The sequence below is a fragment of the Cynocephalus volans genome, chromosome 17 (genome assembly GCF_027409185.1).
Source record: "Cynocephalus volans isolate mCynVol1 chromosome 17, mCynVol1.pri, whole genome shotgun sequence".
NCBI classification, from domain to species: domain Eukaryota; kingdom Metazoa; phylum Chordata; class Mammalia; order Dermoptera; family Cynocephalidae; genus Cynocephalus; species Cynocephalus volans.
In genome coordinates, this window is record NC_084476.1 from 31,477,317 (window position 1) to 31,501,852 (window position 24,536).

At 35.5% G+C, this 24,536-nt stretch overlaps 1 protein-coding gene across 1 annotated transcript; it reads right to left on the reverse strand.

The window, feature by feature from the left end:
- Positions 1-15,146: 15,146 nt before the first annotated feature.
- Positions 15,147-16,109, reverse strand: LOC134366007 (olfactory receptor 13C8). The gene has a single exon (XM_063082420.1). It carries the CDS (start codon positions 16,107-16,109, stop codon positions 15,147-15,149), a length of 963 nt encoding a protein of 320 aa, XP_062938490.1.
- Positions 16,110-24,536: the final 8,427 nt, after the last annotated feature.

Consider the following 24,536-nt stretch of genomic DNA (forward strand, 5'->3'; position numbering starts at 1 on the left):
AAGGGCTTCAGCCACACCCGCTTGACATCTACACCCAGCCCAGCAATGACCAAGCCACCACTGGAAGCCCCCTGGTCTCCCCTGCTGGAAGGGAAGGGGTGCCACAGGCCTCAACCCTGCCCTTCCTCCTTCCTCCTCCCACCCTATTTTCTTACCCCTTCCCCTCTCCTCCTCCCCTCCAACTGCTCCATAACAACATCATAGAATGTAAAAAAAATTTAATAAATAAATAAACCTAAAAATAAATAAATAAATTTACTTCCCTAAAGTGGATTTCCAGAAGCTGTTTGGAAGCAGGGAATGAAGATTGTTGAGTCTCTGTATAGTTTATAATAAATAACTTTCCATGTGATTTGTAGTATGCGATAATTCCATTTTTTCCCAGATCCTTGCCATTATTGGATATTATCTTCTAAAATAGCTTTTTATTCTTGTCCAATGCTAGGGGAATTGTTAAAAATTCATAGTACACTCACCTGGTGGGTCATTATACACCTATTAATACGATATTTGTGAGGAATTTGTATTAAAACAACAGTGATATTTAAATTATGTTAACATGATTAAGTGAAAAAAACAAAACAATAGTATACAGCATTGTTTTCAAAATCAAAACCTAAACCAGGATAACCTAGAAAGAATAAAAAGCCTGGAAAGAAATAACCAAAATGCCAATGGCTGTCTTAGCTTTTTTTCTATTTTACCCAAATTTCTAAAATAAATATACTTAAAAGAAAAATATAATCAAAGAAAAAAAAAACACTGAAGCAAATGTTTATAATTATGTAAGAAAGATTTACTGAGTCAAAACATAAAATAATGTAAATAGTACAGCGATTGTCTTAGGTGTCTAGAGATTGTGCAATGAAGCTGAGTTGAGCTGATGTGCCCTTTCCAGTTATCCACAGAAACCCACTATTTCTTTGCTTTGGATGTAGAGCATTTGTAATCTCTGCCCTCAAGATATTCCAAGTAACAGTCATTGTTGTTTTCAGGAGCTACACCAAGGTAAAGAACTTGAGTTCTTTCCTTAATCATATGAACTCAAAAGGGACTGCAGACCACCGATGCCTAGAACAGAATTGTCACTGGAAGATGAAATTCACATTTGTAAAAGGCTCTGAACTGGTCTGAATTCTTGCCATCTTCTAATCCCTCTTTCCCAAACTCTAGTCTTTTGTAAGAAATAACCATTCCATGGCTCAGTGCTCTGGGGTTTCACCCAGGCACTGCTTTAGTGTTCTGATAGACCTCAGCAAGTTTGTGACTTTTTTATTCAAGCCAGAAGCCAAGCTCTCTAACTTTGTAGAAGAACTTCTGACTTTCTCTAAGTTGTTTTGTTTTGCTTTGCTTTATTAGCTACTTGAAAGTCTAGTATTAAAAATACTAAGATTTTTCGTGAAAAACATAAAACATCTGTACCCTAAGTACTCACTGAGGAAACAATCCTATAATCTTTACCTCTTCTATACAGAGCAATTAAGACAACTGATATTGTGTAAGGTTTAGTGGACATGCCAACTCTCAAGTTATAGATTTTATAAGCTCTAATCTTCAATTAATATACCATGAGGAAAAATGTATTATCTTAGCTCATAAAAGAAAGGGTAATTGACAACACATGAGGTCTTAGCATGTATTTGGCCCTTCATATAATTATCATTTAATATTCAAAATACTACTATAACTTCTTTACAGATGTGGAAATTAATTTGAGATTTCAAAGATTAAGTAAAATTTTTAATATCTTATGGAGATAAGTGCCAGAACTATGATTTAAACCCATATCTTTATGATTCTTAGGTCCCCATTTTCACCAGTGTACCACAATGTTTACTTATTTATAGAAAAATTTCATAAAACCATAATTTAATTAGGTGCACTGAACTTTAAATGAGGATCCATATGATAAGTATGCATACAAAGAATACCTCTTTTGAAAATCATTTGTAAAGACATTATCTGCTATAATGAATTCAAATGAAAAAATACCCCAAATTTCATTTTAGGTCTATTGTGGGGAATTAAGGCCTAGCATAACGGAATTTGCCAAAATCAAAATATTTTAATATTTTTTCTTTTGCTTGGATACCTGGGGTTCAGACTAACACTCAGTTATGATTACTTGTCCCCTCTCTTTTGTATTATTTGTTTCTAATCTTATTTTACCATAAACATCTTTAATTATATGTTTCTTCAAACCCTTATTGAGCATAGCTTATGTATGAATAAGATATAAATTACCATGTGCTCTTTCTCCAAATAATTGTTACTTAAGATTTTAGTGAACCAGATACTTGAGTACAATAACCATTAGCTTATTACTTCTAAGGGTCTGTTGCACTGTAAGTAACGTAACTTTCTCTTCCTCGTATGACTTAATCATATGATCCCCAAAGAGAATGCAGATCATTGTACTATTTTGGGGATTAAAAAAAATCAAATAAATATCCTGATCTGGTAAGTGATGCCTGGGTTTTTGTATTTTTTCCTTTATATATGTGTATTCATATTTTAAAATCCCACAGCCATGACCACCTCAACTTGAAATCTTTATTTACTGATAGGATGTTTTCCTTTGGAAATAATTGTAATAAAATCTTGTCTCTTTATCTTACCTCCTGACTGGGTTTGAAAATCATCCACACCATTTCACGCTATTAATTGATAGGAAAAATTCCTAAGAATTTGAGTTTCATTTGTACTTTTCAGATGAGACCAGAAGATTCTCAATTTGGAAGACAGTGACTCCTTTCTCCTAAAAAGAAATGTAAGAAAGAATAGCTTCAATCAGGCCATCTGTCTGTATATGAATCTTCTTAAGACGGTACCAAGGAAATAAAACATCTTAAGAATAAAGATCAATTATGCAACTCTAGTTTTCCCATGATTTGTCCTAAAGTTTAAACTTACTCAAGAAGACAGGTTCTTTTGGAGGTGAATTTATCATTTATTTTCACAAATACGTGACTGACTTTTTCAGTCCCTAAGGTTGTGAGTCAGACACTTAGGATTCCCTAGGAATAAAATCCCTGACTTTTGCACATACCAAAGACCCAATTATCCTGACTTAAAGAAAAATCTTCCCCAGCCATCCATTCCCTGGAGTATTCATTGAATATGTCTATATCTGATGGCCTCATCATAAGTCGGGGCTAGAAGCAGAATGTCCAAAAGTTCTCGGAAAAGTTAAACTTTCCTGAAGAATTTGTTTTTCTTTTTATTGCAAAAATAATACGAGGTCAACTCTATAGAATCCTAGATTTGTCATTCAGCCTTCTTCAACTCTTTGTTTTTCATGCTATTGTTAATTCTAGACCACGTACAAACATGTTTTTCTTTATACTGGTATAATTGAAGCATAAATAAATTTTAATTAGTATTTGTCACTTTATATCAATAATTTTCTCTGGATTTTTATAGTCTTTGTAATAATTTATTTATTTATTTATTTTGGCGGCTAGTCTGTATGGGGATCTGAACACTTGACTCTATTTTAATATTTAAATAATATTTCATTAAGTGGAATTACTATAATCTAGCCTACAATTTTTATATTATTGGACATTTTAATTTGTTTCTAATTTTCTGAGATTTTTATATAATGACCATTGGTGTCTATGTATCAGGCTATCTAATCTGCTTTTCATTCTATTAGAAATAACTTAAGATGCGTTTCTAGAGATAGAAGTATAGAATGAAAGAGTGTGAATTATGAGAAAATCTTAGTATACATGCAAAATTATTTTCCCAAAACTTAAACACTTTATACCACTACTGAAGTAGTTTTGCAGAAAACTGTCTCTACATTTTCTGTAATCAGAGGTGTTTATCCCTTTGTATCTGTATAAAACATTATTTTTTTTCACTTTTCGTTTCTATAGTTGCTAGTTAAACATTTCCTCTGTGTCTATTACTTATACTTTTGTATGGTCTGTCCACGCCTTTTACTTAAATATCTCTTAGAATTACAGTAGTTTTCCTCTTCATTTGTGTGATCTATCAATAGACTCTACCATTCACACTTTGCTCTTCAAATTTTCTGCAAATACTTTTACACCTTGTGGCTTTCCTTCTTATTTTTAAAACACTTTTCTTTTTCATTGAGGTAAGATTTTGATATAATTCCTGAAAAAGACTTACTAAAATTTTTTTCTAAGACCTGATTTTTTGTTTCATGTATATGATAACTATGGTGTTTTAGCCCGTGGCGCACTTGGTAGAGTGCTGCGCTGGGAGCGCGGCGACACTCCCGCCGCGGGTTCGGATCCTATATAGGACTGACCGGTGCACTCACTGGCTGAGTGCCGGTCACGAAAAAAAAAAACGACAAAAAAAAAAACGACAAAAAAAAAAAAAAAAAAAAAAATGGAACAGACAGATATTTTAAAAATAGTATCCAATTTTTCCAAAACACTTTATTAGAGATAAGTAACACCACTTCTCCTTTACTCATTTGTTAAATATTTATTGAACACCTCTTATATGTCAGGCGCTATGAACAGACTTAAGATTAACTTGGACATAGTTGGTAGAAAAATATAGGTTCATAAATTTTAACAATAAACATGAGTAACATTATAATATAGGTCATAACCTTTATCTGTAATTTATATCCTTTTATGTGCAACATTATAACATAAGCAGTTTTTTGCATATCATCAAGTACTCAGGGAACACATGAGTTATAATGGCCACATGGTACTCAGCTATTTTTGTTTTAAGATTTATTTAATCTATTTTAAAATAATAGGCATTTATTATGCTTTTGATTTTTAACTATTATAAACAATGCTGAAATAATAATTATAACTTATCCTTTAAGAGGAATTCTATTTTAGTTATTTTTGGAATGATATCAATCATTTCAATAGTGAATTTTGAAAGTGGAGGTAAAGATAATTAAATGTGTACTCATATTCAATCATACGAGTGAAATAATCAGATTCTAAATGATTAGATCTTAGATGTAGAAATTATCTTAAAATAAAGTTTTAGCTGTTATGAGATGACAGAAACACATCTACAGTGTGGTTGATAGTCACCTTACTTCTGCCACGAAACCCAGTGATTATTAGAGTACTTTAGAAGGCCACACAAGCTATTTTTGGACAATTCCAATGATGAGAAAGTTCCTTATATTCAACTGTATAGAAAACTGTTTGTAAGCTACTCTCCTGCTTCTCTGTGGAACAAGAAATAAGTATTTATTCCTTTCTCATGACAGCTTTTCAAGCACTTATATATTGATGCTGTTTCTGAGTCTGTCTTGCTCTAGGCTACAGTTCTATTTCCTTCAGCCATTCTCCATTTAGTTAAAATAATCAAGAACGTGTATTGCTGTAGGAAGTGTCTTAGGAATGTGAGAATCTCTGTGATGAATAAAGTCCCTCCTATGCATTCTGCTTCTGGTTACTGGTTTTGCCTTACTCTATAGGGGCATAGCATTCTCTGTCATTTAGTAGGCAGCAGAGTGAAGTGGTTAAGAGCATGGATTCTGAAATTAGACATCCCGGCTTTGTCAAGCACTACCTCTGACCTCAGAGAGGTCGCTGCACCTCTCCAAGCCTCATTTTCCATATCAGTAAAATGAGGAACTTAAAAATTTGTACCTGATATTGTTATTCTGAGAATTAATGAGGCACTGCATGTGAAGAATTTAACATAGTTTCGGATACATAGTAGGTACTCAATACAATGCTTGCTATTCCTCTAATTATATTGAGATTGTAAATGTGTATCTTGCTTTTATAGAAAAGAGAATGGCTTTGGAATTGGATACACATGGGCTAAGACCCCATTTTCCTGACTCATACCTTATTGACCTCTTGCAAGGTATTTAAGGTGTAAAATGAATATTATAACTATTTTGCAGGACGGTTATGTGACGAAGGTTAAAGCATGCTTATTGTGATCCTTGGCATTTTATAGGTACTCCATAAAAGAGTTAATATTACTATATTTGATTATGAATCAGTGAATCTGGGTATAGTTTGCCTAATATTGATGTCACAAATAGTCACTTTCAGTTGGTTTTGGTAAATAAAACAGATATGTAATCATTCTGCTTCAATACCAAGCTATGAAAAGCAATAGAAAGTATGAAGATGAATCTCTGCCACCAAAGAATGGATCTATTCCTTGATGCATTAGGGAAAATATGGATTGCTTTTATGAGACAAGATTATAAACATCACTGAATTTGATGGCACAGTCTTGACAAGTCATTTAAGATAATTCCATCTAAATTAGAAGCGGCTTCTTTTTTTTTTTCCTTTTTTCCCACAAGTGTATTCAATTCAGTTCAGCAGGCACATTAGTAGATACAACGATAAGTAGTGCTCAGCTCTAAGTCCTGTGTTCCTGTTTAACATAACGTTCCTGTCAAATTCACAGAAGCAGTGAGTAGAATGGTAGTTGCCAGGGACTAGAAGGTGGAGGAAATGGGGAGATGCTGACCAAAGGGTACAGACTTTCAGTTATAGATAAACAAGTTCTGGATATCTAATGTACAGTGTAGATGGCGATGGATGTGATAATTTGATTGTGGTAATTGTTACACAATGTGTGCGTATATCAAATCATCACGTTGTATACCCTAAATATAATCAATCTTTATTTGGCAATTATTTTAAAATAAAAAATTAAATAAAATGACATTTTTGCAACAGCTTCCTAACTGGTCTCTCAGCTTCCACTCTGGTCTTCCTCAAGTACATTTGTCAGACAATAGCATGGTGGGTCTTCTTAAAATGTGAAACAGATCAAGCCACTACTCTGCATACTTGTATGCCATACACTAGCTGGGTTTCTGTCTGATTGGTTATTGTCTATGCCTTACCTGTTAAGTATTTTGAGTATCACCCCCTGTCAGGGCCCAGTTTTACATTCATACCAAACTGGAAAATGGCCATAACTTGATATCTTGTGAGGACTGTCTTATAGAAAGTGGATTTTGTCTTAAAATGAGAAAAAAAGCTACGATATGACTACATGTTCTCTACTTTCATGTGCAGCACAGATTCCTATAAAACAAAGTAGAAAATATTTGGAAGAAGCAGGGCTCATACTTTCAAAAGTAAGAGTGGTCATTCCAGCACAGTCACAGGTAAATTCTTGAGTCTCAGCTCCCTGAAGACATAAGCACTTTCAAACCACTCCCATGCTCATCTCTGGGTGTTCCATCTGCAGCCAGGGCTAAGCTAGAGCATCCTGCTTCTCTTGGAGCTCCATGTGGAGTGGGGGTGGGTTAAGGCATGGTACGGCAGAAACACTAGAGTTAGCAGGTCAGCATAGCCCGGTTCCCTTCTCCTGGCAGGTGCCTGTGTCCAATGCTACCAGATGTCAAAGGGACAGATCCTAATATATTTTTAGTTGTGATTAGTGCTAGATAAAACTAAAAATCATATATTTAGTCAACACATTCAAGTTTGAGTTCCCTGCAATTACATCACAAACTTGAGCAATCATGAAAAATACACAGCAAAAGGTAAAGCAGCTTAATCAACCCTTGTACCTTTGCTCTCCGTTGTGTTATATCCAATATAAATATACTTTGCATGGATCATCTCATGAATATCTGATCATATAGCCACGCTTGGAAAGCTTGGGCATCCACATCTTAAAATTTCTGCAACAGATGCTCACACATCTAGATTCAGATAAACAAATAGTTTGCTCTTTGGGGGTGATAGTAGTTATCATTCCACAGTGATTCTGAATTGACATAATGGGCACTTCTGTTACAAAGATGCACTGATTAGTATCGTCATTTATTTACCTCTTTGTTTATTTGCCACTCATCTTCTTACTGGCCTTGAGCTCTTAATTGGTGCCACCTTAAAATGTCTTTGTAGATTATGTAAATCAGAGTTAGAAAAAATATCTTAATACTTATTAAATCCTATCCTATGTGCTGCAGGATTCACTTTTATAGTGTCCTGCCCCACAGTTGTCCTGTATTTATGTGAACATTGAAGGAGAAAGAACTATCCGCTTGAAAAGTTGGATCCATTTTATTTCCAAACAATTCTAATTCTTTAAAAATAAAAAAAGCACAACATTATTTATGTGGGCCCTGAATTAACTTCCCCTGATAAAAATGAACTACCTGCACCATTTAATGTATTCTAGAGATCATTAACTCAAATACCTTCACTGCTATGCATTTAATGTTGTTGGGCTGGGTTACAGACCCTCACATCCAGTCTTGCGCAGGACATGAGTCAGGAAAACTAAAGAAAAACCGAGTAGCTCAGGGTGAAGTAGACATACTTTGTTTCAGACTCCAGCTCCACCCCCAGCAGCCCGAAGCTGTTGTCTTATAAACCAACCTACACAATAGTGGTAACAAGCCAACAGGTACGTGGGCACACATGCACTAACACTGCTCTTATGTAACTTGTTTACCACGGATATTCTGAATCAGACCCTGCTGGATATGAGGTGAGAGGGCCTGAATAAACAAACTCCATTTTCCTTACAAACGTATTTTGGTAAATAGATGGGCTATAAAGCAATATGGAGGGGTGAGGACTGTGGCAAATCTTTTTTGATTCCACGTGACTAAATAAAATGCATATGCTATCATATTTCTGTTCTCAATAGTTTATCACTTTCTCTATGTGTTTATTGGAATATACTTCTTTACCCTAATTACATTTTCCGAATGATTTGGTGATGGTAGTATATTTTTTCTTTTCTCAGAATAAAGTGATTACACTTTAAGAATTTTCCACATGATGATCTCATATACTCTTTCTTTTCCAGTTTAGTTGTAACTAAGGAGGAGAAATCCGTCTCCTAGGAACAGACCAAGATTCCCTCCAGAAAAGTTGGAGAGGGAAGAGTGTTGTTAAAAAGTTACGAGTTCACTTTAACAAGGTCGACTTTAGATTGTTAACAGGCACATGGGATCACATCCCTATGTAACCTATTTGTACCTTGATATTAGAGAGAAGTAGTTCAGTCAACTTTTAATGGTGTCTTCTGAGATGCAGTTCCCTGCTCAGGTGTAAATATTAGACTGTGCTTTATATTCCTGTGGGAGGAGATTACCAGGCTATGAGATAGCAAATAGAAAAGAAACGATGTCTTCCTATGTCGGCTGGCCTCTTCGGAGGCACCGTTTTACATGGTTAAAGGTCACAGAAAGCTGAAAATTGTCTTTATCTTTTGCTAGAGATCGACAGAAGAGATGCTGGCAGGTCTTTTAGCAGTTGGAAAAAGAAAAAAAGAAAAAAAGAAAAAAAAGGGAGCTATACAGTGGGGTAATGGGAAGTGTATGTATTCTGGAATTTTTAGTTGTGCTCCAGTCCCCACTGTACCACTTCCTAGTTGTGTGACCTAGGCAATTCATGTAACTTTTTTGGACTCCAAGTTCCTTTTTGTATAAAATAATGTATATCTTCAGGTTTGCATAAGAGTTAAATGTATCTGCTACATAAGTGATGGTTTTTATGCTTCCTTCCCTATGCTACAGAAAGCATTACTGATTGCTTTATTTTTAATTGATCTGCAACAAGGAAACAGTCTCTTTTTTCCTTTTCCCCTTCCTCTGGAAGCCTTATGAATGTCTAGATATGGTTAAAAGAATTTACTATCTGGGCCCAGTAAAATTATTTCTTTTTAAATTTTTGTTAAAGAATCCTATTGGTCCCATAACGACTTTGGACTTCCATGATGACTCTCCAGTCCACCCTAGAGAGGCCATTTCTGAACTCATTGGGTCAGAATCCTTCTTCTCTACGTTAATTCTAATATCATTGATATCAATAGCTCCAATTTCCTTTCTTAGAGTTAGGATACTCCTTTTAGGCTTTTGAGGCTCTCCATTTTGTGATCTCTGAGACTCTACATAGCTTTTTCTTTCATTCTATCTCTTGGGCATCCTACACACCTCTCCTTTTAGTGGTTGTACTTCTTTCTTCAGTAAAAAGTGGGGTGAGATTAGTAATGGTTGCTCAGGTTTCTCACATACTGCAAAGACATTACTTATAATATTTGCATCAAGATTCATACCATCTATAGCGTCAAATTGAATGTCTCTCACTAGTGTTTAAATTTGCATCTGCATATACTGGCTGGATGACATCAACCTGGTGATCTGCTATCCCCCCAACCAAACCTGTTTATAACTGAATTCCCCCTATTCCTCCAGCTCCTTGGTGTGCCGAACTAAGAAACCGTTGTCTAGCTTAAGAGAAGTGCTACCAGATATGAATTAATGAGCTGACTAGATTATTAATCCTCACAATAAATGAGAAAACTGAAGTTCAGAGAAATTAAATTAAATTAAACTCACATAGGTGAGATTTCAGTCTAAATAATTTGACTCCCATCTACCCAACTTACCACTAAGGCTTTCTGCTTCCCTTAAAAACTAAAAATTCTTGAACCCTCTCATCTTCCATAAAATGCATCACACTAAAAGCTCATGACCCTAGGTTTGTTCAGCAATTTTCTGGTTGCCCTTGCTCTTAGTGCTTACTGTTTATTTCCTATGAGTACAGGGATATCCATGAGTTTCTCAGGAGGGTGATGCAGTATTGGGTTCAAGAAAAAGTTGAGCTATTGTCCACTTACTCATGGCCTCTACAGCAACCATCACAGGACTTGTTCATCACAGTCCCCTGAATGCACCTAATTACCCAGTTAACAGTTTTGGATAAATGCCGACATAACATCCTGCTTGGGTTTCTTATTTCTCTTGCTCTCTAATACCTTTAGATTACTTTTCCTAACTCAGATGCAATTGGACTTCAGGATATTTCTCTCCTGACTAGTAAGCTTCTAGAGGAAAGAGACCTAGCTCTACTACTTAGACCTGTCTTAACCTCTTTCTTAGTCTCTTCACTTATAAATTAAGGACAAGGAGCTATACCTTCTGATAGTATTGTGAAGATGCAGTGAGAAAAAACACATAATTAATAATAATTATGTGACTATATAGCACAATGCCTAGCATATTGGCTCTGAATTCAAATTCCCTAGATAGCTCCATCTCCTTGTCTCCTTTCTCTTGTTTCCTTCCTTCTCTCCTCCTTACAAAGCCAAGTTTCCTATAAGAATTTAAGTATGACCATTTCCCACAAAAAGAACTACTGTTTCTGTATCCAGTAAGTTTAAATGTGTATTACTCAATTATATTTCATTTCTTAGAAGGATTGACATAGAAAATATTTTACAAAGACTATAGTATCGCTACCAGCCAACCAGAATGAACACTAGCTATAAACAGACAATACACCGATGACAGTGGCTGCAATCTCAGGCCTGGTTTTAGGAGGTTTTAATTTTTTTGTTTTAATTTTAATTTTTCCGGTTTTAATTTTTTCTCTGACTTAAAAGAAAGGGCTGATATTTAGCTGGCATACATTGCTATGGCCAAGAAAATCAAAAGGATTAAATATGTCAGTAGATTTCTGGAGTTTCCCCTTCAAGTCTGTTGTTTGGCTTCAGCCCTCTTTTGATTCATCCTTAAGAGATTCTCTGTTACTGGGCAAGGTATTATGGTTTAGAATTTTTTAGAAAGCCGTGGCAATATAACCAGTCATAAAGTTAATGGTAAGTGGAACTACGGACAAGGGCAGTGGGTGACTATTATATATCAGGATATAGGCTTGCTTAGGGAATCTTTTTTTCTGTTGTGATTATAGTACAGATATATTTTTATATTTGGTATGTCATTTAACATTACATAATGTTGTGGAAGATGCTGCAATGGCAGAGAACAATATAATAGGTACTATAAATCCCATAAACCAAATGAGTTTATAGATCATATTTTTAGAGCATTTAAAAAATTGTGAAACCACTTCCATTCACACATTAGTCTAAGAGAAGGTGAAGAGAAGAGTTTGGAGTGAGTTGTGTTAATTTGGTTGGCGGAAAGAGGATTATGCTGTGCATTCCACCGTCATCCTAATCTCTCCTTTGTCCACCCCCAACCCCAATGCCACCCACAAAGGAGGGTAATGCTTCAATGGAGCTATTCGTAAGGCACCTTAAAATTCAGGAGACTGGCATTTTCTACTGGAGAATACTGGCTGTGCCTGATGCTGCCTATGCTTGGCCGCAGAGCAAGGAAAAAAGACAATGTAGGGATAGAAACTGTATTTTTAGAGTTTAGCGGGAGAAGAATGTCTGTACATCTCCCGGATGTTGGCACTACTGTAAGGAGCTGGATATAGTCATTCTGTAAAAAAATTCTTTAGTAAGGAGTACAGAAATGCCGTCCCTGGCCAGTCCAAATTGAACCAACAAGTACATACAGGATGTACAAGAAAATTCTAGTCAGCCAACCAGATGAGCTAATGTAACATTTTAATTCATTTATTGATGCTTTAAACTCTATTTTTGTTATTTTGTTTTTGTGTGTGTATAATTGAATTACTGTTTGCTATTACTTCCTTTTAATCTGAAGAACTTCCTTTATTATTTTGTAGATCTGCTTGCAAAAAAATTATATCAGTTTTGTTTCTCAAATAATGTCTTATTTTGATTTTATTTTTGAAACATAGTTTCTCTGGACATGGGCTTCTTGGTTGGCAGTGTGTTTTGTTTCATTTTGTTTTTCTTTCAGGACTTTGTGTCATCTCACTGCCTTTTGGCCTCAATTGTTTCTAAGGAGAAGTCAGCTATTAATCTGATAGTGGTTCCATTGTACTCTATGAGCTAATTTTCTCTTAAAGCCTAAAAAGCGGTTTCTTTGCCTTTTTCTTTCAGCATTTTGACTATGATGTGTCTGAGTTGGAACTCTTTGAGTTTACCTTACTTGAAGTTTGTTGAGCGTCTTGGATGTACAGACTAATCTTTCCTTAAATTTGAGAAGTTTTCAGCCATTATTTCCACAAATATTTTTTTCTTCCCATCTCTCTCTACTCTCCTCTGTGCTCCCATTATGTGTATATTGGTACACTTAACTTAAGGTGTCTCACACTTATTTAGGGCTCTGATTGTCATATAGTGATGATATGATTATTATTATTCCATTTTAGAGTATACTAAAAAGATTTTTATAATCTACATTTTGAAACAAGAGCTCAACTGCAGATAAAATGCAAATGTCTTGCCCAGTGCCTTCTGTTATTTGCATCTAAAAATTTTAGTCTGATTCAATCTATTGCTTATGCAGAATGTAAATGGACTAAATCCGATGTGGTTTGATTTCTCAGACAGAGAATTGCACATCTCATTTCTTTTAAAGATACCACAGAGGAGACTAAAGACTTGACAGGACTTTTAGTTCACCAGAAGTAGAAGCCAAGTGACAGACTCAAATCTTTGAGGAGATGGCACTCGTAGATTACTGATTCTGAGTTCTGGAGAAAAATAAACAAAACTAAAACTGATATTGTAAGTAGCTAATTTTTGTGGTGAAGAGCCATAGTTGGCATGATGCTGACAGGAACAGGAAGCAAAAAGGGAGCAGCAAATCCCTTATCTTCATCCAACCTTCCATTCTCCCTCTAGCAACTCTTTTGGAAGAGTTTAACAGCAGCTAGGTAACACAGGAGAAATGTGGTTTTTGGTGCTTCAATCCTAACCCACAAAGCAGAACATAGAAAAGTAGATTTAAAGCTGAGAGACAACAGTTTAATAGCATCAAAGTTATTCCCTAGAAAGTAAAGATGAAAATCTTGTGTCCACTCAAAGTTTTATGACATACTGAAGTACACCCAATACTAAAAATAATAAAATAGCTAATGCTTATTGGGTGTTTATGATGTTCCAGGCAGTATGAAGAGCTATGCATGAATTAACGTATCTAATATTGTGAAATAACTATAATTACCTACTATCAAAGAAGGAAGATATTATGGGCTTACTCTCACAACTTGCAAGTATCTATAGTCTTTTATTTTAGATTTTTGTTCTATATTTCAACTCCACAGACTCCTTAAAGAGCTAGACAAAGGGAGTGCTATTCTCTACTGACCAAATCAGACTCAGTTTATTCAATGCTAGTAGAGCTTTCATTTCTCACATGGGCACTGCCCCACATGGCTTCACTCTTCAGTAAATAGAGACAATCTCAGTTTGGGGCCATTTCTATCTTATGCCTCAATTCCCCAAGCCCTGTAGTTTGTCAGTCCATTGAACAATCTGACCCAGTTTCTCCTACCACATCTTATCCATATATTTCAATTTTTGTCAGCCACTCATTCTGTCTAGTTCTCCTACTGCTTAGGAGCTGTGTGATCCAATACAGAGTAGGAAAAATGTCCCCTTTGTAGTATTGCTCTTCTCAAAGTCCAAGAGGAGCTCTGTGCCATGAAGTCACTTGTGTTTTATTAAGTTAAAAGTTGGGATGCATTATCAGAAAACTCTTTCATCTATCTTAATCTCATCATGTCTGAAATCCCAGAAAAGTTATGGTAGTTGGTGAACGAAACTGGTTTCTCTACATTGTAAGACACATATATCACCTTGAAAGTAAAAGATAGTATCTTAGCTATTAAGGAATGTTTATATGACAAAATGACAATATAGTTTATTTAGAAATATTTTATTTAATCAGTTTTTATTTTTGAATGATATTTGTTCCCTTAGATATGACAGATGTATATTCCTGGCCTTATACATGAAGTGGCTCACCTATTTATTCCAAAAACATTTGTTGGTCATCTATGATGTGCCAGCCTCCGTGTTTAAGATACAGGTCTTTCAGATACTGTAGGGCAATAAACAGACAAGGTCCTACCCTCAGGGAACTTATATGAGTGGTGGACACAAACAATAAATAAATGAACAAATTAAAAATAGATACATAATACATCATGTGCTGATTACTATTTACTTTGCACACTGTTAATAATGCACTTGCTATAGGTTACATAGTGTTGTTTAGAACACCTTTTGCCCTTATCATTTTCTAAAGATTTAAGAGGAATTATGTTTTCCTGGGGCTTATTAAGAGATTTTCAACATTTTGCATTTCTGTAATAGTATGTGTTAAAACCAGGAGTATATTTCATTTCTATAGTTAGGACAAAAACCTAATAGTAACAACAGCAATCAGAATATTTCTATCATGTAGTTTTGAATGCCTCATGGTTAATTTGTTTTCAAATGGTAATTTTCTCTTTCTCAATTTTGTGTCTGCAGCAGTTTTGCATACTGAGTCACATGGTGTAAATCAGTATTCATATTCCATCAGAAAATCTTTTCCTACCCAGCATATTCTTGACAGCAGCCTTTACATCTTTGTTCCATAGACTATAGATGAGAGGATTGAGCATAGGGGTCATTACTCCATAGAAGAGGGACACAAGGGCCTCAATGATGTCTTGATTATCTGTGCCAATGGAGGTTTTAGACTTGGGCTTTGCATACATGAAGAAGATGGTTCCATAGAATATAATCACCACTGTCAGGTGAGCTGAGCAGGTGGAGAAAGCTTTACGTTTTCCTTCAGTGGAAGGGATCCTCACGATGGTGGCAACAATAAAAATATAAGAGACAGAAATTACTAGCAATGGAATAACCAGAACAATCAGATTGGACCCTGCCATGCTGATCACATTGATTGAAATATCAGCACAGGCCAGTTTCAGGATAGCCAGAATTTCACAGACAAAATGGCTAACAACATTGTTAGCACAGAATGGTAATTGCATTGCAAGAGATGTCTGCACCACTGAGTCAGCAAGCCCAGAAACCCAGGATCCAGCTGCCATGGGCACGTAGACTCTCTTGCTCATGATGACAGGGTATCTCAGTGGGTAGCAGATGGCCACATAACGGTCAAGGGCCATCAACCCTAGAAGCACACACTCTGTGGCCCCCATGGCAAAGGAGAGAAACATTTGCATCATACATCCAGAGAAGGAAACCGTTTTCCTTACTGTCAGAAAGCTGTCAAGAATTAGTGGGACAGAGGAACTTGTATAGCAAATGTCCAGAAAGGACAGATTACAGAGGAAGAAATACATGGGGGTGTGCAGGTGAGAATCATAAATGATTACTGAGATAAGGACTCCATTTCCAAGCAGGATCATCAGGTACATCCACAAAACTAGCACAAAGAAAACTATCTTGAGCTTTGGGTGAGCAGAAAGTCCCACGAGGACAAATTCTGTCAACATGGAAACATTGGTCTTTTCCATATTACGTATAACAGTTCTCCAACAGAACTCTGTGAATGATACAACAGAAATCTGTTAATGCAGTATTTGCAAGAGCTACTTCTTTTGAGAATCATATTCTGTGTTACTGCTATTCTGTATTTGGATGTGGCAATTTAACTCTGGGGAAAATTGTTGCTGTAAACCCAGGTCACTAGAGCAGGAAACCTAACCTGAACCTCTGAGGATTATGAGAGAACACATTTGATTACAGGACCTTTGGATCCCAAACCATTTTATTGTCATTTCTACAAGTTCTGCCTCTTAACCCATTGGCTGCAAATCAGTGGCCTGCAGCCAGGGTTCAGCAGACAGATGTGCTTTGTTTGGCAGTGATTGTCTACACTGTGTTTTAAATTAGAATTAGAGGTCAACATTTTACAAACAGGAGATACAGTATAAAAATCTGTACTTTCAGCTGTCTTCATACAAATTAGAATATTTGAAAACATTGGACTTGTTTCCATCCCTCAATTCGGTTTAAGAGGACTTCAAGGGGCATAGTTTGAAAACCACCAATGTAATAAGAAGTAATATTAATAATATGCATTTTAAAACATTTTAACAACAACAATAACAAAACAGTAATTTAGGTATCAATTATTCTATGCCAGATACATTTCCAAATGATTTTATTCATAACAACCTAAGGAATTAGACACTCTTAGTGTATGAAATATGGATTGTTTTTCCTTAAACATTTGGTCGACATCACCAGTAAGTCATGGTATGAATAGACTGAAGAAAAAAAGTATTATTTCAATAGATGCAGAAAACACATTTGGTGAAGTTCAAGTCATAATTTTTATGTAAACTATCTGAAGTTCACAAGCAGAAAGTAACTTCTTGAACTTGAAAGACAACTATATAACAAAAATCTATGTCAAATTACCATTCACTAATAATTAGTTTATACATTCATATTAAGATCTGGAATAAGATAGCTACTGTTTAACATAGACTTGATAGTCCTAGTCAAAATAATAAGACAAGAAAATGACAGAAGTAATGATAAAAAGAGATTAAAAAATTTATAAGACCTGATGAGAAAAATTAGTAAGACTTCTGGCTGTAAGATCAATAATAATAATAAAAAAATCAATAGTTATCTCAATATTAGCAATAAATCATTAGAAAACATAATAGAAATAAATATTATAAAAATAACAAAATACAATGTATCTGGGTATTATCTTAATCATGCACAAGACCTTTATAGAAATCCTTTAAAAATTACAAAAGGGGCATAATAGAATATAAGTGATTAAAAAGGTATAACATGTTAAAGATGGGATAAAAATATAACAAGGCTGTCATTTCCCTCCCAACATGTTCTATACATTTGATTGAATTCATTCAAAATTCAGCTGGATTTTTGAGGAATATGAATACTCATTCTAAAATTTATGTGGAAGACTCAAAGTATAAAAATTGCACAGTCAATTTTATAAAAGAAATATAAGGAGGAGCATCCATATTTGAAACATACTACAAAGCCACAATAACAAAAATAGTATGATAATGGTGCAAGGAAATCTAAATAGTCCAGTGAAAAAGAAAAGGGATCTTGGATATGGACAGATGTATATATGGGAACTTGATATATCATAAAACTGTCACCCCACCCCAAAGCAATTATGAAGTGACAATCTAGTAGATCATGTTAGGAAAATATCTTTATATATGAAAAAAGATAAAATTAGATCCCTGGATTACCATAAGTAAAGGAACCAGATGGATTAAAGAATCAAATGTGAAAAAAAAAGCAATTATTAAATTAATAAAAGGCAATGCAGATGTCTTGGTGAACTAATAGTGGAGGAAAAAAGTTTACAAACAAAATCCAAATGGTGTAAACTATGAAGCAAAACTTGGTGGTTTTAGTTACACTGAAATAAAGGACTTTTGTCCATTTCAGTGGAGGACATCAGGGATAAAGTTAACAGACTATAGAAGATAGTTACAATATCTAAAACTGACAGGGGGTTAATATTTAGAACATATATATTTTAAAACCCTTATTTTTAATAAAAAAAAAGATAAAGCTTTAAATCAACAGAAAGTTGATCCGAGGATATGAATCAGTATTTTACAGAAGCAGTTTCCTAAATAGCTCACAAGTATAGGGAGAGATGCTCAAACTTAGAAAATCTGAGAAATGCTTATTAAATGTCCCAAATCAACATTTTGTAGAAATGTTATAATAGAAAATCTGAAAAATGCTCAATACCTTTTCAAACATGAGATAGCATTCGTTTTTCATTAGAAGAGTAGATACTACCAAATATTCGTAAGCATGGGTGTCATGAAAAATTCTGGTGGGAGGAGATACTGGTATACTGGAAAGATCTATGGCTGTATTAAAATTGGGTGGGACCTAGTAATTTCAGTCCTGGGAATGTGTTCCAGAAGAGTTCTTTCACAGGAGGGCACAGGTATGAGGATGCTCATTGTTACATTGTTTGTGGCAAAAAGAAGTTGGAGGCAACCTGGGCGTCCATCATTAGAGGAACGGTTTTACCACACATGAGCGTGTGATGGAACCGTTTGCAGAAGTCAGAAACTCGATGCCCATACAGTGACATAGATAGATTCTTGAAAAAGTGTTGAAAATAGCAAAAAATGTTGTGATGTATAGCATGATAAAATTTATAGAAATAAAAAGTACATATTTTACCAAGATACATGCATTTTTAGAGACAAGTGAAACCCGTAATTGTAGATTGGGGGAGAAAATATCAGTGGAATCAGTGATTATGTGGGAAAATAGGAGGTTTTGTCAAGATGGAAAAATAATATACAGAGAAGTGACAAATGAAATATAGAGGAGATTGAGAATGATTCACTAAGACTAAGTTTAAAAAGTAACAGACAAAAACACACGTGGAAGTCGAAGAGAGTAATGTAGGGCATATGTCAATACAGGAGCTCTGATAAGACATGTCGTTTTAATAGAAGGGACTATCATAAGTATAAAAATAAGTGTAATAATTGACTTCTGACACTGAAAATTAACACATCATGCATTGGAGGAAAAAAAATTGAGGCACTTAGAAAAAGAAAGTGTTAAAGCTATTAAGATCATACATTTTAAGAAATAAAGTTTTTAATCTAGCTAAAGAAAATAAAAATGTTGGTCATAGAGTGGTTGATCAGCCATGGGGGAGAACAAAAGGACGGTCTTAGGGTGAAGGGAGGTGGCGTTTATCCAACAGATTTAAGTCTCATGGTCCCATCGGAAAGGTTATCCTCAGTGTAGAAATCTGGCATTTGCAATATCCTGATGCCACTAAATATGCCATTCATTTAAGGCATAATGAGGCAGTTAATATATAATGACTTCAGTTGGTTTAATAACTAAAGCTATCAGTTAAGATGTGGCTATGAAGGACTCAACAAAGTTTGGTCCTTTACTTCAACCTGAAACTAGACACACTTTAGTTCCCACTGACTATTACTATCCTGATTCCTCCTGACCTAACTCAGGTCCCTCTTCTGAAGATCACCCGGGTGACTTGCATGTCAAGAAAGAATGAGCTCAGCAGAGGAACGAAGTGGCTGCTCCCCACCGGCCTTTCTGTTTCTCACTGGGAAGCATAGCACTTGCCAGCTGGCTGTGAACGAGAGCTGGATTCTTTTTGCTATAACCAACCAATTTTGAGTCTGTGGGGCTAAGGAACAGAATGTGGACTTTGGAGAAAGCACCACAGCCTTGCTAGATGGTGAGGTCTCTTGGTAGGAAACCAGCCAATTTTCCCCAGGGAATCTTCTGAATCACTGCCTATGATATTCAAACTTGCAGAGTAAGTGCACTCAGGCCGAATTCAAGGAAAGGGCAAGCACAAGATTTCATCAGGTCAATTGAATTTGGTCCTAATGAGCTGAGGGGGAATAGTCTGAGGGAACAGACTGAGGCCAGAATGCATCAGTGGGGCTTCTAGACAAGAAAACAACGTATGGAGCACAGTAGTCAGGGGAGAATGGCCGGTTTGCCAACTTGTGAGCTATGTTAAATGTAGTGTTAAGGAATTATCGTATATTCTCTAAGAAATTGGGAGCCATTGGAGTTTTGACCAGGGGATATTAAGGAGAAAAACACAGAAAAAAAAAAATGTAGGGGTTTCCTTCAGGATGATGTACTTTTCTTGCTAATACTCAACAGCGACTTGTGCTTTGTAGGTCTGTAATCGTTGCTTTTTAAGGTAATCATCGGTGCCTTCTTTGGCTGACTCAAAATTCATTTTCTTTTGGAAATAGACACCTAGTAGTTTGGTTTAGGTCAAGTTAATATTGGATAGTTTTATTTTCCATGGCAAAAATACAATTCTCCCATTTTGCTGAGTTCTCAGCTCAGTCCTGTAATAGTCAGTGGAAACTGAAGTGTATCTAATTTCAGTTTGAAGGACCAAACTTTGCCGAGTCCTTCACAGCTACATCTTAACTGATTGCTTTAGTTATTAAACCAACTAAAGTCATTATATTAACTCCCTCATTATGCCTTAGTTTTCCAGTTTCTTTCAATCTGAGTGCGAAAGGTACTTCACAGACACCAGTGGGGGAAAAATCCCAGTTAATAAGCTAAAGGACAGATGCCCTGGGTATCACAGGAACCCAACCTTTCTGCTATTTATGCTCTTTTTCTTTCTTTTCTTTTTTCTTTCTTTCTTTTTTTTTAAAGAAAGCCTTCCCCTCTCCCATTGCCCCCAAATTTCTCTTTTAGAGGTAGTGAGTTCTTTAAGGCATTGCCCATTGGGTGGAAAAGTCCACATTCATTTTGTGTTCAGTTTTCCTTACAGAGGCCCCAGAGTGTCTTGGATATTATAAACAATGGTAGTCAAAAGTACATGAGCTGAAAAGAATCTTGGCCGCACCTCTTACAAGATGTATAGCATTATGCTAAATTTCTAGCTTTTCTCAGCTTCGGTGTGCTCGCCTATATATTGGGTTTAACAGAGGCTCATTAGCCTAATTTGAGTTTAACTGTTATCACATGTGCTAAGTTTCTTGTAGCCAGTAGGAGTTTGAAATACATAAGATTCTTCCTTAGGTCATAATTAGTTGCATTGAAAAGAATATGAGACCCAAAGTTACATTCTCAGGCAAAGAATAAAGGATAAAGAGGCACTGACCACAGTAATCCTGGTGGAAGGGCCTTGCAGAGTCAGTGAAGGAGATAGTGTACATTCATTCATGTTACCAGAGAGTTACATGTAATTTGAATTACATTCATATTTAGATAATGAAATCATATTTTTTGTCTTATATAATATGAACCCCAAATTATTTTGAACATAACCATACAGGTGATATGGTATCTTTTCAAAGATAGCTGTCATAGCAACTGCTGAAGATGGTAAAATTTTTGGATTGCAGTTCCATGAATTTGGGACAGAGAATTAATTTTTTCCACAGACTGTAAGTCCAATAATAGTGTTCAAATTGCTTGGCTACTGAAGAAAATGAGAGATAACACACCTGTTGTGCAATGATATTTCTAAGTTAGAGCACTAGAGAGAGGAATCTAACGTTCTCATTCTGTCTACTGCGGGGGAGGGGAGACGAGGCAGAATAAACATTTTTGAAGAGGCAGATGTGGCATTGGAAAAGAACACTGAGCTTGACTTTAGAGTACTTAGATTTGAAACTAGAGAACTTGGAACCTTTTTCCTCCTCTTCTTTAAATGAGGCCAATTCCTACCAAAGAGCTTTGTTGTGAATATTACCCAGTTGTCTAAAATATAATGCAAAATGATACTACGTGATGCAAACTTAACAGATGAAAAAATTAGATATATTCAGTTAAACCATATAAAAGTGATATCTTAAGCATAATTCAAGAAACAAGATGTACAAAACAGGAAGATGAAATATGATGTCAATTTGTACCTCTGATCCTAAGGAATAGTTTTCTTTCTTTGAGATCAATCTTCTTTCTTAGCAGCTGTTTTGCTTTACAACATCAGGAAATGCTCTCCATTTGGTGTATTAATTTGCAGGACAAAGCAAGATGATATAAGTAAGAATTAGATAGTAAGCAGTGTACTGTAATTATTTTCTTCACCTTTCCACCTACCTGTAGTTTATTCTTCAGGTAAAACTAATGGATGAATCTATCTAAAATATTCTGACTCTCAGGTTTGGAGTTTCTAGTTAAATTTAAGGAAAAAAAAATATTTAAGATGTTCCAAGGGTTCTTGGGGCATTTGTGGTGACCTAAGTGCTTCTCTACATTTTGAGCTCCAGAAATATCCTCCAAAAGAGCAGCTATTAGGACAGCAAGGCAATTTAAATTCTTTTTGGTGTGAGCTGTATTTTCAATAAATTAAAGTTAGGAATGTAAACATGGAGGATTAAAAACTTTCCAAAACTCCAGGGAGAATGTCGTCAGACCCAATTATATCATATAATTGTATATTTGTATTCTAATGCACTTCAAATAAGAAATGCATTGCCATCTACATTACCACAGTATTTGAAGATTTTTGAGACTTAAATAAACAGAAGTCTTTAATAAGTATTGTTTTTCTTTTTAGAAATTACCTGAAAATGTCCCATGATTAATAGCACAAATTTCCCCCAGTTACATAGTGCTTTCACATATCTATTGGGATTCTTAGAATACTACCATGAGTTAGTACAATTATTCCTATTATAGATGTAGAGCCTGAAACTCTGAAAGTTGAACTAAAGTTTTTCCAGCCAGTATACGAGAGAGTAAAAAAGATCTCAAATCCAGTCCTTGTGACTCTAGCTCCTATAAGCTATCTGCCACTCTGTCCCATCTTTCACTGATAAAAGCCTGAAAAGAGCTTTTAGAGTATTGCATACCCACTCTGCAAAGAGTGCAGAAAAGTTACGTTAGAAAATGTAAACAATTTAAGCTGACAATTAAATATCAATATGAATTAAAGCTGAGCTTTAGCCCTCTAGATCAAAGTCAGAGTTAAAGCAGGTGGGACAGAGTATAACCTTTTATCAAAAACAATTTCTATTTGACTTTAATATCAAAGGTTTGCATTCCAACTTATCTTTTGGCACAGAAACAAGTCCTTGTTTTTTTTCTAAAAATTTTTCTATCAATGCTTTGTCTGACAAACTCACTTTTTCAAACTGATAATTTCTCCTTAACCCCCTACATATTTCTTCTTTAGTTCACTCTAAATGCAAATAAGTTATGCTGTTCAGCACCTGCTATTTAATGCCAAAGAGTAATAGCTAACACCAACTGAGTGGGGGAGTGGGCATTTTTTTTCTATGCACTTCACATGTATTTAATCCATATTATAATCTTATGAAATATGTGCTAATATTATCTTCATTTTGCAAATGGGGTAGCTGAGGGACAAAAAGTGTTTTCTTGTCCGAGATTGTATAGGTTGTGAGTGGTGAGAGCTGAGATTCAACTTCAGACAGTCCGATACCAGAGTCTGTTCACTAAACCACTGCAAAAGCTCAAACGAAAGCATAGAAGGATTAGAATAGTGATAGTATGAGGCTGTTCTTGCATATCTGTGTGTTTAGGGAGTTATTAACGTGCACTGGAGTTGGCTGAAGAGTGCACATCAGCAGTGATGCAAAACCATACCTGTATTTCTCTACATCAGTATGTCTAAATGTCTATGTATCTGTAGATCACTTTCAGTAGTATGGACAGTTTAGCAATATGAATTGCTAAATCAATATGAATTGATTACTGTATTAGTCAGTTTTCTGTTGCTTAGAATACCTGAAACAGGGTAATTTAAAAAAAAAAAAGAAATTTATTTCTTATAGTTTCTGAGGCTGGGAAGTGTAAGGTCCAGGGAAAACATCTGGTGAAGGCCTTCTTCTGGGTGGGAACTCTCTACAGAGTCCTGTGGTGACACAGGCCATCACATGGCAAGAATAGCAAGAACTCTTTCATTTTTTCTCCTGTTAAAGACATCAGTCCATGCCCATGACAGCCTGTTAAACCATCAACCCATAAATGGACCAATCTATTCACGACGGCACAGTTCTCTCAGTCCAATCATCTCTTAAATGGCCTCATCTTCTACCACCATAGTGAGGGCTAAGTCCCAATACGAGTTTGGGAGGGACATTCAAACCAGAACATTCTGCCACCCTGGCCCTCCAAAGCTCATATCATTTTCACATACAAATACATTAATTTCGTCCTCATAGCCTCAAAGTCTTAACTCATTCCAGAGTCAACTCAAAAGTCCCAAGTCCACATTCTAATCTGGAAAGCAAAACACTTGTTTTGCTTTTACTTTTGCAAAACATTTACTTCCAAGATACAATGATACAATGGTGAGACAAGGATAGGGTACATTCCAAAAGGGAAAAATAGTCCAAAAGAAAGGGGTAATAGGTTATAAGTATGTCTGAAGCTCAGCAGGGCAGGCATTAAATCCTAAAGCTAGAGAA